The sequence below is a fragment of the Phacochoerus africanus genome, chromosome 9 (genome assembly GCF_016906955.1).
Source record: "Phacochoerus africanus isolate WHEZ1 chromosome 9, ROS_Pafr_v1, whole genome shotgun sequence".
Classification (NCBI taxonomy): domain Eukaryota; kingdom Metazoa; phylum Chordata; class Mammalia; order Artiodactyla; family Suidae; genus Phacochoerus; species Phacochoerus africanus.
The window spans coordinates 96,240,838-96,260,378 of record NC_062552.1 but is presented as its reverse complement, the minus strand read 5'-3'; the positions used below and the strand labels follow the sequence as shown (position 1 = coordinate 96,260,378).

Sequence of the window (19,541 nt, the reverse complement as noted above, 5' to 3'; positions counted from 1 at the left end):
TCTCTGTACCCAGCTCTGTCTTAACACTTACCAGCCTGTCACATGGTATCGTAAGAGGGGTGCTCCAGAGCCAATGGTGATTTTTGTGGGATGGGGAAATGGTTTTGGAGAAAAAAACTGAGAGAGAGAGAGAGAATGAGAGAGGGAGTGGGGATGTCAGCAGCCCACAGCCCTGGAAGTATCATAGGTGAGGCTCTCTGCTTCTCCAAGTGGCTTAGTATACAGGGAAGAAAAAGACAGTGCAGCACCAGGCAGAAGAGCAGCCCTAGGGAACTGGCCCAGGCTCACAGCATAAATTCTCTTGGGCAGCTCTTCTCAGTGTCAAGCTGATCATCCCTGGATGTTGAGAGTCAAATAATTTGGGGTTTGGGTTCTGTTTGTGATTTATACCATTCCCCTTGGGGCCCATCTTATCTACCATAGCCTTGAAATCCAGGTGTAGTTTCCTCTTTGACCTTGACTGAGCGGCAAGTACAGATTCGAATTCGAGGTCTGGGTCAAAGACCTACCTGCTGGGTTCTGTTTTCCTGATGAAGAGCATCTAGATGTGAGGGCAACTAGAAGAGTGGGAATGTGAGGGGAAGCTTCCCCAAGAAGTCAGGGGACTTCTCAGAGTGGGTGGAGTTTTTGTCTTCAATTTAAATAGCCTGGTATGTCCCAGCCCTCCAACACACAAGTCAGAAAATCCTCTTCTGGATGGATCATACTGTGGAGGGGGGACTGCTAGAATTCACCATTTCGTCCCTGACTGAGCCATCCATTGGGCCCCTCCAGGCCATGCCCATGGTCACAGAGCAAGCACCCCATTCCCTTCCCACAGCAGAGTCCTTGCAATGGAAAAATAGGCCAGGATTACAACTCATAGACAGCCCTAGGTACCATGTCTAGGGCCTCTCTAGAGACATGCCCAGAGAATGCTTTTTAGCAATCAATGAGGAGTTCTGTTGTGGCTCAGTGGTAACAAACCTGACTAGTATCCATGAGGACGTGAGTCCGATCCCTGGCCTCACTCTGAGGGTTAAGATTTGGCATTGCCGTGAGTTGTGGTATAGGTCGCAGACGCAGCTCAGGTCTGGTGTTGCTGTGGCTGTGGTGTAGGCCAGCAGCCACAGCTCCAATTTGATCTCTAGTCTGGGAACTTCCATATGCCGTAGGTTCAGCCCTAAAAATACAAAAAAAATAATATCAATAAGCCTTAGTCCCTTGTCCACTGAGCAAGGTGTAGAAGGGTGTCCAGAAAGTCCCCAAAAGGTGACCAAAAATGCACTTGTAAAACACACAGGCACATACACACACAAACACACAAAGGCACATCAAGTACTGTGCCCAACAGGTGTCTGAGACCTGCTACCACTTTATAGACAGCAAAGCAGAGCCGGTCTTGAGAAAGGAACAGGGACATCAAAGACTCTCATGAAACATTGGAGGCTATTGCTCATTAGCACCTTTTTGCTCTTTAAAGAAGATTTAGGTCCCAGGCAAAAAAAAAAAATCAGAAAATAATAACAATTAGATCTCACTACTGGGACTCATTGACACCACTGTGGTTCCATGAAGGACCAGGAAAAGGCCCACGTGGCAACTTCTCCGAAGACAGTGGGCCTGAGCCAGCCTCATGCCAGCCCTGTAGCAGGGAGTGATTTTCAAAGAAACTTTGCTTCCCTGAATGATTCGTTTTTAAAAGACACTATGCGTTGTTGAGATACCCAGAAATAAACAGAAACCACCATCACTGTGTCCCCCAGACCCTCGATAGCTAATTAGTACTTAATTAAGAAAGGTAGCTTTAGGACCCATAACTTCTCTACAACAGAAGTGCAAAGATAATTTAGAATTGATAAGTTACATCATTTTCATCACACTTTTCAAGAGTGCATCAGCTGTAAATATTACAGGAGTCCTATATCATATTGTGGTTAATAACATATTTCTTTTCGTTCCCACCACTGGAGCCCCATGAGACAAAAGAGTGAGAAAGATGATAGAGTTCTGCCTTCCTTCCTTCCTCTCTCTCTCTCTGGTTTCCCTGCCTCATAAACACTTGCCTTCTAAGATTTCCTTTATGAGGCTCACATAAGAAGTGGAGGGAAATAAGCCCCGAGATAGGTCCTGTTGACTTCTTTCCTATTGTAGGAGAGCCCTGGGTCATCCCCAATGGGCCAGTAGTTCTCCTGCTCCCCAAAGAAATGCCAGTTACCATGTGACACCCAGTGGAATGTGCTGCCCACGTCACTTCCTACTAACCATCAGCAGGACCTAAAATGACTCCTCCCTACCATCGGCCCCCTTCTTCCTTCCCATTTCCCTCTTGCCCTCCTGGATCCCTTCCTCTGCCCGTTTTTCCTTGCCTCCTGGCTCCCTTTCCCTCTCACCCATAAGGACAACTAGGACCAAGGAGATAAGACAAGCTAAGACCATTTTTTAATATAAGAACGATACAATCCACCATAGTCCCGTCAAAAGCCACCATGGCGGGACTGGGCTGCATGTGCCAAGCGTGATGGGGAATGATTTTAAAGGCTGTGCTCCAAGTGACCAATCAACCTACCGACCCAGTCGACACACTCTCTCTCTTGTTGTCCCTACAGGAAAACCATAAGGGTTAAAATAGTAGATGAGGAGGAATACGAAAGGCAAGAAAATTTCTTCATTGTCCTTGGTGAACCGAAATGGATGGAACGTGGAATATCAGGTGTGAGATTCTTTTAAAAAAACAAATAAAACAACAAAAAGAAAGAAAAAATTTAAACAAGTTGAAAAGCAACAACAAAAAGCTACTATATTTTTTCTCCCCCCTTTTCTTTCCTTTTCCTCCTCCCTCCTTTTGACCAACCGACTTTTTTTTTTTATTCTTTTCCCTCCTGTATTCCCGCTCTCACCCCGTTTCGGTATCATCTCTGCCTTCTTAGCCTTAGCTTATTTCCAAATCCTCCTTTTTCACCTTCTGGGCACTGCAGCCTCAACTTCTCATGACCCCGTTGAGTTACTTCTGCCTTGTGCTCTGGTTATCCTATGACCAATGTCCCCTGCACTCCCCCCACCCTCCCCCGAAACACCAGTAACCTGAAAATGCCCAAACTCCTTGGTGGGTGGGGAGGAGAAGAAAAAGAAAGGAATGCAATGTGATGCATGCCTGCGCCCTTTCCCTGCCTTCTTCCCCTTCCACTCCTCATTCTGTAGCCTGGATTGAATGGGGGAGGGTGTGGGATGGGGGCTGGGGCCCATGTTGCAATGATGCTTTGACAGTTTTCTGCTGCCTTCCCCAACCTCTGTTGAGTGCTTGGCAGGCTATTCACCTGCAGAGTGGCCCATGGGCCCCTTTGCCCTTCGTGGAGGTAAGTGTTTTATCTGGCTCTTTCACAGTTGGGTAGACCAAAGCTGGGAAAGGTATACCAATTGTTGTAGCTTCTGAGAGCTCTCTGAGAGAGAGCTGGCTTCTGAGGTTGTCATGCAATATTGAATCCTGAGCTCTTCTTTTTCCCCTCGGCATCCCACCCCATCCCGTTCGACTTCTGTTCCAGCCCAAGGTAGGGTACTTTATTCAGGCTGCTTGAGGATAATACAATCCCTAAAGCAGAAAATTGAATCTGCGGAAAGGAGGTAACTCCTGGTGTGGAAATCTCCTAGACAGAGGGAAAGGACAGACATTGGGTGGGTCCAGAGCACTGTCTTATGGGTTTTCCAATGGGAGAAGTGAGTCTAAATGGGGTGGTTGGTGTCGATCCCTGAGAAACAGGTTTCGGACAGTTCACAGAAGGCTGCCTTTGCTGAGCATCTTCAAATGAGTATATTACCCAGGTGTCCAGGTAACCCTCATCCTACATCAGAGACATGGCCTCCTCTCCTCCTTTCCTCAGGACCTGTATCTTGGTATGCCTGTCAGGGTTCCATTCCTAAGGGACTGATGATGTTGCCACCAAGGTAGATTTAAGGAAAGATTTCATCCCTTGAAGAAAATGATTGGAAGCTACTCCTTTGAAAGTTTTGGAGGAATACATGTGGAAATGGAAGTACCCAGAGGAGAACAGTCATACTCCTCTTCAGAAGAGATGTCCTGCTGCGAGCTTCGTGGAGGATGGAACAATAAGACCCACTTGTTGCTCAGAAAAAGGTGATGACTCTGCAACTTATTCATATTCACATAGCAAAGAGCAGCATAAAGACTCTCACTCAAGGACAGATCTAAGAGACTTGGCCACTATACTCCCAAAGGCTCGTGCACAGATCTTCTTCTCAGACACGTATAATGAGTCCATTCTCCTTGTCTTCTGGGGACTCTCTCTGCAGACCTGACCAGTTCTGTGCCCACACTGGTTTGGTTACACTTGGTCACATTTCTAAAGGCAGAAGCCCTCTCTGCCTTCCATTATTCATCCTCTCCTTTGCCACCTAATAAGACATTGCCATGAGCCTGATTGCCAAAGAGTGCTGGAAAACAAGAGAAAATCTCCAGTTCCTCTGCTTCCAAGATTGTGTTCCTGCCACCCAGAATATTCTCAGAAATTGTCTCAACACCTGCCCTACCTCATTTCCACCTCTCTGTGCATTTACTCCACATCTTCTCGATTAGTTGGATACAGCAGACACCTAAGGCCATTTTAACTAACGTCAAATTCCATGGTCCCAGCCACTTAGGTGCAAATGAAAGCAGTACAAAGGATCACACAGGGTAGCTGGAAAGAAGGCAGTCTTCTCCAGACAAGAAGAATGGGTTGGAATTCCAACCATGAGTTTATTACACCGGGAAAAGGCTCTTCTCTTCTGCTTCCTCAATAAAACCCATTCATAAGCAGAACAGGGAACGACCTAAGGTAAATCTTGTGGTCTTCAAGAGACTTTGGCCAAACACTAATGTCTATGGCTACTCCTCATTTGAGGACCCTTTTTACTGTACTGGACTCTCTGCCCAAGGAGATGTCAGCAGAGCCCTGGTGGAGCCCACTCCTGGGGGAGGGAGTAGGTGAGAAGATGAAGATTTCATCAGGATGTCCATGTGATATGCCTGCAGATCTTCCCAGTCACCAAGATGCCAAGATGGAAGGTGTCAATAAGAAACATATTGGTTTCTTGGCCATGTGTTCTATTGTCTAGAAGGCTCATTTTCAGATTTTTAAGGTATTAGATCATAAGGTGAAAGGTCATAAAACTTGATTGTCTGGACTCAGAACCAAATGAAATCTCATCTGATTTCCAGAATGCCCTGCTGTTCTCAGAGTGAGAAATAGCACAGTGGTAATTGCTTTTCATTATCGCTGCTGCATGGGAGAGTCTTAGGCATTAAGAACAGCATAAGATAGTATGTGTGGGGTCCAAATGACCATTGCATTACCAATAATAATAATAATAATAATAGACTGTATTTGAAATAGGAGATTCTATTCTTGCCAAACAAAACAGACCTCAGAGGTGAGATTAAATTCCCTGGACAAGCTGGGGGAGGGAATAAGGAAGGATGAATAGGAAACACAGTTGCCTTGGAGTAGAGGAAGCACTGCAGTCTAGCAGTGGACAACTGAGAGCAACTCTGAGCAGCATGGTTAAGGCTGTTGGGCCTTGGCCTGGACATTGGAAGCCTCAGGTGGTAAAAGCTCTCTCCCCCAGGAATGGGGCCCATTTGTGCCCCCTCTGGCCACATCCACAGGCCCATCCTGACAAGCTGCCCAGATGCTTCCAAATACTCAGAGCTATACTGTTCCTGGGGTGTCTGAGGAGGGCGAATGTCTCCTACCTGACTCTAAGGATCAATTCAGGGGAAAGTTCAGCTCCAGCTTCTCTCATCATCAGCAGCAGGAATAACACCCTGGAGGTACCATGTCACTCAGCGTTGGCCTACCTGGATCTCGCTGATCTATCTATAACTGCTAGGTGGCAAGTCTCAGGTTCATGTAGAGATGACCAGAAAATGGTATGATTCCACTGACTGAAAACCCTCTCACGAAAGATATGCTAGAGCTGATTCTGGTGTTAGGAGGGATGTCTGAGAGAAGACCAGGCCAGCAGGGACCACTTTGGAGGAGGTGGCCCTTATCTGGCCTTCCTGGGTACACTGATGTCTTTGGGCCTCTGGTCCTCACAGGAACTTGAAGGTGAGGAGGGGCTCTTCCATGCAGACCCATAGAAGGAGCAGAATGAATAAGCTCTCTTGCTATCTATCTACCCATCTATCCATCCACCTATTTATATCTATCTATCTATCTATCTATCTATCTATCTATCTATCTATCTATCTATCTATCTCAGTATAGAAAGGAGATCCATTGATGCATTATCCCTTGGAATTCCACATGGGAGAAACCAGAAAAAAGGTCAACTGCTGTTCTCCCCACTTATGTACCGTAAATATTCTAGATCCTTGTGTGCTTTCAGTGAATATGGGATGATAGGCTACAGGCCTGAGTTGTATTCCTTGAGGTTTTTGGAAGAAACAGTTTGTAGGCAGCTTCCCCCTACCCCTGGGCCCACGCCTTTCTCAGCAATCCCCATCTGTCACCAGTGGCACCAGGAGTATGTAGCAGAATGTTCCCAGACATTTATTTGACAAGAGCCGGGGAGTGAGGCACTATAGTAAGAAACCATCAAGGTGAAAACATGATGGGTCACAAGAACTTTTTCTTTTTGTATCGTGAAATCTAACAGAATTTTGCACAAGTCAAAATTCAGGAACTAGGGATGACCTGTGTTGGGTACATCTTGAACTTGGCTTCCTAGGCCATGGAGGCACCTTGTATTTGTCACCTCTCATCTACCAATAGTTTTCAGTATGACAGGCTCTCTGGTCCAGAATATTTGGACTCTGACTTAGCATGCCCTTTCTGGAGCAAAAAGACCACCATCTAAAGACACAACACAGGATCTATGAAAAATACAATTGCCAAAATCAGTAGCAAAGAACAAACCTTTATTGAACATTGACTAATTGACTTTGCAGTGACTTTGCACCTATAGGCATAGGTAATACAAAATGGGAGAATCCATGGCCTCCAACCTCCAGGCTCTCTCTCAAAAATGATAAAGTATTCAAGGAAAATATTCAGCAGGATTTACCTTTTCAAAAAGTCATTCTTTTAGGGATATTCAAAGCTCTGGCAGGATTGCAGCCTATACAGTTTCAAGATAACTGGATTCTCACTCCATTACAGAGTGGATGTTATATAACCTGATCCCTTAGAAGACCAGAAATGACCAACTCTGTCTCTGCTCCATCCTCTTGGTTTCCTCATCCTCATTCCTCTATCCCTAGCCCTCAGAGTTGAAGGGAAGGTGTGGAAAAAACTTGCAGCCGCAGGACCCAGGCGCCCAGCAGTCTCTGCAGTGGCTCACACCCCTAGCTTCGGTGGCTGCTGCTGCTGTGCATGCTCCCAATGCTACTTTTTGCATGTGGCTGCAGAGCTCTTACCTACTAAGCTCACTGCTCTCCTCATGCTACTGCCACCAGAAAGTCTGGGGACACTTTCAACATGGGACCTTAATGCTCTTTCCTTTTCTTTCTTTCCCTTGTCTGGTACCCATTTACAAACAGTGCTCCTGTTGTCTCCAGGTAAGAGGTGTCTTCCCCCCTTTTTCTGCTTCTTGACAGTGCTATTATTTAGTTCAAGACCAGTGTTCTTTGATTTATTGACTAGGAATTGTGTGCTCAAGTTAACCTAACCAGTTCTCCTAAGGAGTGGGAGATTTATTTCCCAAAATTTCTGAAATACTTTTGAGGACATAGATGGTTCCTTGAGCACCATTTCTATCTATTTCTGGATGTGAGTGAAGACCTAGCTGTTCCTCTCTGGGACCAGGAAGAGGACTGAAACTTACCAAAGAGATGATGGATCAGTCATAGGCTTCTCTTGAGTCTTAATTCATCTGTCATCTCATGTGGGGCAGGGAGGATGAGAGTCAGAACTGAGTCTCCTAATAGGATCATGATGGGATGAGAAAAAAAAAATACTTTGGTCCAGGAAAAAATAATCAGCAGCTGCTGTAAGAACATAAAAAGCAATTTTTAAGGAATCTGGAATTTTATTGATCCTGGAGCTCTTCCATCTCATCATAGCAGAGATCTAAATTTCTAGAATGGTGGTTCATTTGTCATTGATGCTTGAAGTCATACATGCCATGAACAATAAGAATAATTAGAATATTATGGGGGTGGGTGCAATTATCTGGCTGGAAATAGAAATTTGGGAGAATTTATGTTTGAGATATATTATCATGCAGAATCTACATCCTTTGGTAGGACATACATCTACTTTAAGAGTATGCATCTGTGGAATCAAATCATGAACAATATCCAACTTTGTGAACAGTTAGGAAAGCATCTCCAGCATGTCAGCAATACCATAACCCTCAGTGCAGGCAGAGTGAGCTATACAAGACATCTCAATATACATTAAAATAACATCTTACATTTCATCAGTTCTTTGAACATATAAAATATTAAGGTCATTTGAGAGGCAAAACATCTTACAGAATTCATTGGTACTCAGTCACTGTAGGCTCTACGCTGGGTTTGAGAAGGGGCAGTGTGCATAGTAAGGACATTTACCTCCTTGGAGTCTTAAACAACAATAACAACAAAAATGTAAGTAAACCCTATGTTATCCCTTTCTAGACAAGAAAAATACTCCCAGTTCCTTGGCCTCTTACTTCCTCTTTCATCAATAGGATAATGACTACCTCCTTCCTACTCCATATGTTTCACTGTTCTCCCAGGTATTTAATGTCAGAGCATTGGGTGTTCTTTCTCCACTTCATTCATCTTCTGGTCTAAGAAGGCATTTGGGCTTCTTTGTTCCAAATCTTGCCTCTACCCTGCACCAGCCGCACACATATGCGCACAACAAAGACTGTGATTTAATTTAAGCCTTGTTGTAGTTTTAACACATTGGCCCGAAATACCAGTAGAAGCTAAAATAAAAAAAGGTGTCATTTCCTAGATCTTATAATCTGCAAACCTTCAATTTAGGAGCCATTGGTTAGACTCTAAATCCACTAGAAATCTCAAATCCTTATTTGGATTTTCCCAGGTGGCCAGACAAACATGATTCAAAATGCCTGATGATGAAAGACGGAGAGAAAATATATTAAGTCAGAGCTACAGCACCAAGCTCAGGGACCTGGGAGTTAGAGCACTGGCTGCATTGCTCCATTTCTTTCCGAGGATATCTGTAGAACATTCCTGGCAATCTATGCCAGTCTGACCTGGCAATCTCTTTCCTTTTCCCATACTTGTTTAACCTTCCATTCCATTAATAGTTTCATTCTTTCTTTCTCCCCCTCCTACTTTTCTTAGATCTGAGAGTTTGTTTAGTTGGTCTCAATATCAAGATCACTTGTTATTTATTATCTTCACTTGCAATTCTGAGGACTTACATAAACAGTGATTAGAATAATTATGGGTTTGTTTTTTTTTTTTTTTTTTGCTTTGAGACTTATCACTCTCTCAAGGAATTAACTTAATTTGAATGTAAAGGATAATGATTACAAAAGTAGAAGAAGGCAGGAATTACCACCAAACCAAAACTAAATCAGAGTTGATTTAAAGGCATGTGAATCAATCAGTTTATATATTGATTGATATATATATATAGTACTTCTGTGGGGCTGTGGGAAATTCAAAGATTGAGGATTGGTTATTTGTCAGAGATTTTTGCAGAAAGCTAATTGGAAGAACTGACTGTCACCACAGTAGTGGATGGGTCAGAAGGTAGATCAATATCCTGCCAGATGGATATAGTGCCAGATTGATGGCTAGACAAGAGGTTAGACAGGTACATTTATAAGTCACTGGAGAGTTCATTATATTGGTATAAAGTTCTTGTGGCACATGTAAAGTATGACATGGGGGATTTAGGGAGGGAGGAGTGGAATAATACTGTTACTGCTAGGATAGGCATTGTGATATGGTGCCAAAAGCCACAGGGAGAGGAAAAGAGTACCCATGTTTTTAAGGAATCTATATATACATCTTTTTCCAATAGTATTCTTATGTTGAGTGGCTTGCAGTCTGGCTTCTAGGATTGCTAACTTCATAGCCAGACTTACCTTCAAAATTAAGTAATAAGAGACTCATAATCAATAGATTAAATTAAGTCAGGCTGCTAGAGGATGTCTGCTTACAAATGTACAGAAGGACATTGATCCTTAAGAAATAACTTTTTTCTGAAAGTGGTCACCAACACTAGAGGGAGGACAGCACCATGGACAGCTCCCCAATATTTGGGGGATTGCCTTCTGTGTTTGGTGCTAGAAGCACTGAGAAAAAATAGCCAGCGTGTGAATTCTCTACACACTCTTACCAGTCTTCATTCAGAACAACTAAGAAAATCTTTATGTAAAATAGGCTCTCTGCTTGGTGTATAGTCTTTGCTGTGAATTCTTTTCCTTGCAACCTCAAGAGCTCAAGTCTCACCCCTCCCCATGCTTCACCAATCCCCAAGATAGAAAAGAAGACCTTCTTGGCCTCTCACCCATTTTTGTCCTTGACATTATTCAGGGACTAGAAAATTCCCCTAGGAGATTCACTGTGTGGAATGAAAGTAACTAAAGAGCCAAATAAAAGAATTAATTGCATGTGAGAATGTGGACTCGGATGGAAAGAGTTTTAAATGAGCTCTGAAAGAAACAGACTGCCAAGAGCAATTTTCTAATCAAAGGGGAATAAAGAGATTCCATCTCTATTTCACTTTAATCCGCAAAACACGTCTTCATGGTGAAGTGGTCTTAAAATGGACTCGCCAGCTGAAGTGGAAAAAGTTTCTAACTATTCAACATGCGAAGGGATCCTGGTAAATGACTCAAGATGCTGAAGGGCCACAGAGAATGCCTCAAAAGGAAGGAAATCAAGACCTTTCTTTTGTTTTGTTTTGAATATTTCAGAAGAAATATTCCTTATTCCTTAGAAGTCCTGGAGAAGCTTTCATTTGGAAATCATGAAGTTTGGGGAGGAAATCTTCCGAGTTTCTCATTGTGCAGCTAATATTCACTTAGTATGAGATGTAGCTATTCCTGGAAACATCTCTTCTTTCTCCTTTATAGAGGGGATAGTCCCAAGAGTATTGGAAACAGATGTTATTGTGAACAAGTAGACATTCCCTTTGGATTAAAATATGTTTCTGACCCGCAAGAACCCTTACAGGAAGCAGCTGAACAAACAGACATGCCTAACTGTTCAAAATCTTTAAAGGTCAAGAGATTTGGCTTTTGTTTCCACCTCTTCAATGGTTACCAAATGACTTGGGACTTTGCTTAGTGCTGTTTCTCAGATGGTCTTAGGGTCAGGTTGCCCACCCAGGTATAAAATGGAAAGAGGAATATTTAATTGAGACCTATGGAATCTTCTCATGGCCTGATGACCATGAAGTGTTCAGCACTTTATAGAAAGAGGCACTAAAAAATACACAGAATCTCCATCCTCAAGAGCTATTTGCTGTAAGCCCAATGCCCACACCCAATACTCTGAGCTTTAGATTTCCAGGGAATGGCAGATATGCTAAAGTTAGTCTGATTTTGTTTTGTTGCAGAGGTGACAGACAGGAAGCTGACTGTGGAGGAAGAGGAAGCCAAGAGGATAGCAGAAATGGGAAAGCCAATATTGGGGGAACACCCCAAACTAGAGGTCATCATTGAAGAGTCCTATGAGTTCAAGGTCAGGCCATAAGTGAGATATAATCGAATAATGGATTAATGAAGTGGGAGGGAGAAGACCTGAACTTTTGTACCAGTTTTACCACTGAATGTGTGAAGTTGAAACTAAACAAATAAATCACGTACCCACCCCAGTCCGTTTTCCCATATGTAATACGGAACAAACAGTACTGGCTTTTGTATCCCAGGAATATTGTGAAGAAACATAACATAGCCCATGGAATAAATGAGCTATAAAGCTCCTGAATGTATCATCGCTATTGTTTAATTGTATTTTTAAAACAAAGATACTAAAATTCACTACTCCAGGGCTAGATTTGTTGACGTCATTACCCATCTTCTCTCTGTATTATTTAAATATCCAATGTCAGCGGTCACAAGCAAAGAAAAGGGCAATAGAAGGACTATCTCAGAACATACCACCTAAGGCCGTCCATGCATAACTTTCAGAACCCATGTGTGGATCCCCCTGGAATGCAGGGTATCGTTCATTCTCATGAAGCACCAAACTTCTATGGTTCTGAGCCTTCCAACCTCATGGCTCCAAGTTTTTATCTCCCTGACAGAGTACAGTGGACAAGCTGATCAGGAAGACAAACCTGGCCTTGGTTGTAGGGACCCATTCCTGGAGGGACCAGTTCATGGAGGCCATCACTGTCAGTGCAGGTAAGGGGGTCTCAAGATGGGCACAGGCCTTGCTGGGAGGAGCAGGCAGCTCTGGAGAAGGAAGAACACCGCCACGTCCACAGCCCGCCGATCCCTGGGAGGGGCTCTGTGGCCAGTTGTCCCAGCTCTAGCCCTAGATGTTTGCCTTTTCGCTGGGTCATTTTGGAAGAGAATCGTGGAGTGACTGAAAGAGCATGGCTCTCTGTGGTTTCAAACCCTGGTTCTGCTGTGTGAACTGGGACAAGCTACCCTCTCTGTGCTTCGATTTCCTCATCCCCAAAGAGAACTGTTGCTACCTTTCCCAGCAAAGAAAGTACTAAAAGCCAGAGGCTGGCACCAATAGAAACTGAATAAATGCTCTTTGCTATCATTCTGTCCTCTTACTCATTTGATCCTTTTTTTTCTGTAAAATGGAGGACTGTTCTAATTTAGAGATGCGAGTGTCTGGGGTTTGTGAAACCTTTGCATTGACTGACAAACCTCCACCCTGGATGATTCCAGACCTCTCCTCGGCACTTAGTGACAGGTTTCTTCATTGGGGACCCACAGCACAGCCAGTGTCCCAGAGGCCTATGCATGGCTTGGTATGGGGATGAGAAGGGTCTCATCCCCCACCCCACCCCAGGATTGCCGCTCAGCACCACGGAGGTCTCCTTGTGCTGCCCAGCCCTCCTGGCCCTGTCTCTTTCTGTAAAGCTTTGTTGTCATAGCAACCCACTAGGTCACATCCCCAAGGTCCCAGCACCAGAACAAAAGTACGGCCAGGAAGAAAGGACCACTTCTGCTGGGATCGCGGCCCCACTTTTCCCATCACCTGCTTCAGATACTCTCAGTTCCCCCTCTGATGACCTTACTTTGTCCCTAAAGAGGCAATAAGTGGAATATTGGCCACATAATCTAGCTCTCTCCTTTTTCAAAGGAAGGAATTGAGATTTACCCCACATTCCAGATTCTGTTCACAGCAAAAAGCTGTAATTGGAACCCAAGGAGTCAGGACGCCTGCATCTACTGGTCATGTCAAAACATGCCAGAGGTTGCCCTTGACCGGGCGCCAGAGTGCCCCAGCACCTCTCCTCCTGGACTGCTGAGTGGGTGACTCCACCCACACTTCCCAGCAGGAACAAACAGTGCCCATCCCTGTTCTGTCCCATGGGATATTTGGAGGATGGCACTGACTCCCCAGTAGGCCCACATGATTTGGAGTGACAGCTGTCCCACTGGGGATGGATAATGACCAGAAGCACGAGGTTTCTGTAGCTGTCATGTCAGGAAAATGAGAGAGGAGCACCAGGGGTGCCCAAAAAAGCAGACACCCAGCTGACTTCACTTGTCTTCACCTCAGCAACCCAGTGCTGGCTCCATCCTCTCTCTCCCTGCCCTGTCCCTCTCTCATTCTTGCAACCTATCTCTTTCCCTTCTCTCTTTGTTTCCTTTTTTTTTTTTTTTTTTTTGAGGCGGGGGCACGCCCACAGCATGTGGAAGTTCTCGGGCCAGGGATTGAACCCACTCCACTGAGCCACTGCAGCGACAACACCAGATCCTTATCCTGCTGCTCCACAAGGGAACTCCTGTCCCTTCTCTTTCTTATTTCCCATCCTCTCCCTCTTACTCATCTTGCGTGCCTTGCATTCAAATTGACCAGTAGGGCAACGCAACTCGTTTGCCATTTCCACCTCTTTTCGGGTGCCCGAACCGGCAGCCCAAGAGCGAGCTGGAGTCTCTGTACAGCTGATGATGCTTGTGATGTGGGTTGGGCTTGACTTTCTCACCAGTAAGGATCTGACCCTGAGACGCTTTCCCGGGTCTGTTTATCTCGCCTTCAGCAGGAGACGAGGATGAAGATGAGTCAGGCGAGGAGAGGCTGCCCTCCTGCTTTGACTACGTCATGCACTTCCTGACAGTCTTCTGGAAGGTGCTGTTCGCCTGCGTGCCCCCCACAGAGTACTGCCATGGCTGGGCCTGCTTCGTTGTCTCCATCCTCATCATTGGCATGCTCACCGCCATCATCGGGGACCTGGCCTCCCACTTCGGCTGCACCATTGGCCTCAAGGACTCCGTCACGGCTGTTGTTTTTGTGGCGTTTGGCACCTCTGTGCCAGGTGAGAGAGGCGGGTGCTTGGATTTGCAGAGAGGATATTATCACCTGGTTCAAGTGACCCCTCCCCACTTGGCCTCAGTGTCTTCTTTACCATCTCAGAGCTGAGCTTGACAGAGCCGCTGCCTTTGAGGTACACAAAAGTCGCTCAAGGGGATCCCTGATAGGCAGAATGATCCCTAACATTTGATGTATCAGGCAGTGTGTCTGCTAAGAGTTCACAGTGCCCATCCCTGCTCTGTGCTCATCAAAACCTTATTCGACAGGGAGAGTTAGGAGCCCCACTTGACAGATGAGGAGACTGAGGCCTACCGAGGTTGAATAAGTGGCCATTTCTTAACCTCCACATGAGACGATCGGGCTACAGCTGGATTCTTCTCCCACTTCCCACCAGCAGTCTCAGAGAGGCTGCAGCATATCAGCCTGCTTGAAGACAGTGTGGTAGAAATGCCCAGAGGCCTCTCCGCCCAGGACACCTGTGAGTCCAGAGCGTCTCCCAGCAGGACAGGTGAAGGAAGCTTCGTGAGCTCTTGTCCTTTCTTATGATGAATTACCATGCTTTTATTTTCTTATCAACACCTAGAGAGGCACAGGAATAAGCATGTGTTTATTCATCCCTTAGATAAATACAGCCTGATACAGTCCTGTGCTAGTTGCTGGGACTATAATGGGAAACAAGACAGGCAGGCTCCCTTCTCTATGTGGAGTTTATAATCTAATGGAGAGATCACTTTCAACTACTAGAATTAAGATCATCTCGATAAGGTCTATGACAAAAAAGTCCAGGTGCTTTGCAAGTGTAAAACAGGGGACCTCAGCAAGGCTGGGCTAGGGCTGGCTTCAAAGAGAGGATATACGTCAGCTGGGCTGGGCAGGCCAGCAGCAGTTAGCAGGCAGAGAGGGACTGTGTTAGCTCAGGTTCCTTAGTTCAGCTGGGGTCTCCCAAGGTATCTGAACTCCTGCCAGGGAGCTGGCCTCCCAGTTGCCGTAGGAAGAAAGAGACTGCCTCCTCCTGCAGAAGGGCTGGGCTGAATCTCATCAGACAGGACTCTGCTGGCTGGAAAGGCTTCTTGTGCCAAGAAAACATATTCTCCTGGAGAGTAACTGAATCTACATAACAGTCTAGGAAAACCTCTTCCGCAAACCCCAGTGCATACCGGTAGGATTATCTGTACATTAAAGATGCAAGAGATTTGGCTTTCGTGGGAATGCGTCATGTTAGGAAATTCAATGGGTAATTCAAAGAAGGCTTTGTGAAGGAGATGCCCTGTGATTTATTTCTGTTCCCCTGGGCCTTGAGGGACTGGAAATACCAGAGGGGAAGGAGCAGGTATGGGTAAAAGGGACAGATGTGGGAAGAAGTTGCAGAGAATAAAGGAAAAAAATTTAAGCAAAAAAAAAAATGTACATGCTACTATATATTAAATGGATAACCAACAAGGACCTACTGTATAGCACAGGGAAGTATACTCTAGATCTTAACTATACTCAATATTCACATATATAGTCATTATATATATGAATCACTTTGCTGTACACTTGAAACTAACACAATATTGTACCTCAACCATATTTTAATGAAACTTTTTTTTAAAAAAGCAAGATCAGGAGTTCCCATCGTGGCACAGTGGTTAATGAACCTGACTGGGAACCATGAGGTTGCAGGTTCGATCCCTGGCCTCGCTCAGTGGGTTAAGGATCTGGTGTTGCCATGAGCTGTGGTGTAGGTCGCAGATACAGCGCGGATCCCGAGTTGCTGTGGCTCTGGCGCAGGCCGGCAGCTGCAGTTCTAATTAGACCCCTAGCCTGGGAACCTCCATATGCTGTGGGCACAGCCCTAGAAAAGACCAAAAAAATTAATAATAATAATAATAAAAATGAAAGCAAGGTCATAGGCAGGAAAAGGCAAGAGATTTTCTCTGGGAGAAAATTGGCAATGAGGAGGCAGGCCAGGACAAGCCAGGCAAGGAAGAGAGCTTGGGGCATTTCCAGGTCCTTGCAGTGGGTCCAGAGAACAGCTGACAGCATTGGGGGCTTGGAGAAGGTTACACTGTGGTCCACTCAGCTGAAGCTCTCTGCATGTTGGGTGATGCTACGGAAAGAGCTCATACACAAGGGCTTTGGAGCCAAATCTTTTGCTTATTTACCTTGAGTTGATTCCTTGACCCTTATTTTTTCCTAACCTGTCAGACAAAAGGTGCCTAGATGGCCCTGCCCGTCCCTCCAGTGCCAACATCTCAAGTCAAGCAGCCCGCAAGGCCCTGTGCTTCATATACTTTAACTGCAAAGCCAGAGCCCCATCTCCCTTGAGTCCCCAGCTCCCTCTGCACGTCTCCATCATGGTTCCCCAGCATGTCCTCTGTCCCCACAAATCCAACACCTAGCATGATGCTAAACTAAGCCCACGGGCTCCATCACAGTCAGCGTTGCTGTGAGTAAATGCCCCGTGTGACAGGTGCAACCAGACACTTACTCTAAGCAGCTTCCCAAGATGTCACAGTTCCCTGCGGAGATATCATGGGATACCAAACTCCCTTTACCGAAAAGGTAGTCCAAAAGCAACAACAAATCCACTCGGTAGATAGCAAGACTGAAAAGATCCTGGGACTCTCTCAGACTCAGGCCGATGAGGAATGGGAAGCCCAGAGAACTGAGGTGACTTGTCCCAAGGCCTCACAGCTTACTGATGGCAGAGCTGGGGGTGGCTGCCAAGCCCCGGCCTCTCATTCCCAGGCTCAACCTGCCGGCCCCAGCCGCCTTTTGGACCTTCTCTAACATAGGCGCTCCCTGTCTCAGCCTCCCGCCAGCTCCCATTTGTCTCTGCCTCTTTGCAGATACATTTGCCAGCAAAGCAGCCGCCATCCAGGACGTGTACGCAGACGCCTCCATTGGCAACGTCACGGGCAGCAACGCCGTCAACGTCTTCCTGGGCATCGGCCTGGCCTGGTCTGTGGCCGCCATCTACTGGGCCCTGCAGGGACAGGAGTTCCATGTGTCAGCTGGCACCCTGGCCTTCTCAGTCACCCTCTTCACCATCTTTGCGTTCGTGTGCATCAGCGTGCTCTTGTACCGCCGGCGGCCCCACCTGGGCGGGGAGCTGGGCGGCCCTCGTGGCTGCAAGCTGGCCACGACTTGGCTCTTTGGGAGCCTGTGGCTTCTCTACATACTCTTTGCCACGCTGGAGGCCTACTGCTACATCAAGGGGTTCTGAGCCCCCAGATGAGGCCTCCAGCCGGGCAGGCCTCGAACTTCTCCTAGGAGAAGGGCGCTTCCCCACCCGAGACCTCTCCAGGATGAGCAGCCCTGGAGAGGCAGCATCAGGACCCGAGCCCCAGGAACTTCACCCGACTAGGCCCTGGCAGTGAACTGAAAGGGCAGAGTCTTAATCAGCCCAACAGAACGGAGGCAACACCCACTTTACCAAGTATTTAATTCAATACAAAGCAACCACAGCAGCAGTCCACCTCCACCCCCTCTCCCACCCATGACCCTGACCCATAGCCGAGGTCAGGCCCTTTTGCCGTCTTCTATTCTACCTTCTGATTGTTCCTGGGGGGCAGGGTTTCTCCTGTCTGTCCAATTCGAGACCTCACCGTTCTCACTCCGCTGGTGAGGCGTGAAAATGAGTCCTATCCATGTGGCTGGCTTCGGGTTCTCTTTGCCTTGTCGTCATTATCTCGGTTGCTTTCATTTCCCCATCAGGTTTTTTCCCAGCGTTTGTTTGTTCGTTCGTCTCGTATTTGTCTCTCTGAGGTTGGTGACAAAGGTGCTGTAAAGGAACCCAAGGTCTGAGCCGACGGGCAGAGCATGAACTTTCAACCACACACCTCCCACTTCCACTGGGTGACAGCTGTCTCCTGCTCCATGGACGTCCCTTCCCCCCGCCTTTGAGTCTCTGCATTCTTGAGTGAAGCGATGGCATTAGGGTGGCAGTAAGTTTGCACACCCACCGTGGGGGCGCTAAAGAACGGGGGGCTGTGGCTGGAGCAGGAACAACTTTGTACCAAGCTTCTGTCGACATCCGGTTTCAAGCAAGACATTTTTCTCTTCCCTGCCCAAGCTTTTCAAACTCTCATCGTGTCCATGTCTATATGTTCATCCCTTTGCAGGAAGACCCACCACGGGAGAGACAGGGACAACATAGGAATGGAATGTGATGACGATGCAGAGCAGCAAGGGAAACAGAAAGGAAATACGACTCCTAAAGCATCTTTGGCTTCATATCTGAGGCAGGAGAGAAGCAGTGTCCACCGAGTGAGCTCTTTAAGGCGAAAGATTATCTTTCACGTCAGTGCTTCTGAGACACAGCCCTCTCACTTCCTAAAGCACCAGACTCAGAGCACGGATCTGTGTTTCTTGACTGAATGCAAAAACCTAGAGGTTTATAAGAAAATGAGGGGCTCCTTTCATCTTTCCTGGTCTCTCGGGCCATGTTTAAAAGCATCTTCCCAAGACGGGAACTGGACCTCAGCTCTCCCACATTCCTGCTTGTTTTTAAACCTCGTGAGGCTCTTTTTCCAGCCTATGGGTTATTTCTTGCCTTGGTAGGAGGGATCTTAGTTGCCGTAATCCCATGGAGCCTGGGTTTATAGAAAGAGAGATGGCTGTGCCCTAGAAATTTTCCCAACAAAATTTTGAAAGGCTTTAAAACACACACACACACACACACATAACCACACATATGAAGTCACACAAAACTGCCCACAGATCTTTAGGCTTTCTGCATTGACATAAATACATTTTTTAAGGGAAAGAAAAAATTAAAAAAAAAACACCTGTTTAATTTTAAACACATTTTTAAGAAAAAAATACGAAAAAAGAAACAGTGCTCATGTTGTAAGCGATGTTGACCGTTGCCAGTGGAAATGCTGAGTTGGTTTTAAAAAAAAAATAAAAGCTATACTTATATCTCTCTAAATACAGCTTGCTTCTCCCCATGTTTCTTCAGGAAAAGGTCCAGGGGGCCACCTTGGGTTTCTTCTGAGCAGAGGTGGTTGAGGTAAACGCGTCATCTCCTATTTGTAAGTGTCGCCTCCCCAGATGCCGATGGGCCAGACTCAGGATTTCTAAGGCATAAGAATTGCTTCAGAGAAAGGCCACCTGTCAAAAGCTGGACTTTAAGATGCTGCAGGACATAGACAGCAGT

General features: G+C 46.1%; 1 protein-coding gene across 8 annotated transcripts in view; it reads left to right on the top strand.

The window, feature by feature from the left end:
• Positions 1-19,313, top strand: part of SLC8A3 (solute carrier family 8 member A3) — a 153,736-nt gene extending 134,423 nt beyond the window's left edge. For 3 of the 8 annotated variants that reach the window (XM_047796536.1, XM_047796535.1, XM_047796534.1), the window contains exons 4-8: positions 7,520-7,537; positions 11,511-11,635; positions 12,201-12,300; positions 14,124-14,399; positions 17,230-19,313. In XM_047796536.1, coding sequence (XP_047652492.1) covers positions 7,520-7,537; positions 11,511-11,635; positions 12,201-12,300; positions 14,124-14,399; positions 17,230-17,606 — 896 coding nt within the window. In that variant the 3' untranslated portion in view covers positions 17,607-19,313. Of the gene's footprint in view, positions 1-2,588; positions 2,693-7,519; positions 7,538-11,510; positions 11,636-12,200; positions 12,301-14,123; positions 14,400-17,229 lie in introns of all 8 variants that reach the window. The other 5 variants (XR_007137085.1, XM_047796540.1, XM_047796537.1 and 2 more) reach the window with 5 other exon arrangements.
• Positions 19,314-19,541: the final 228 nt, after the last annotated feature.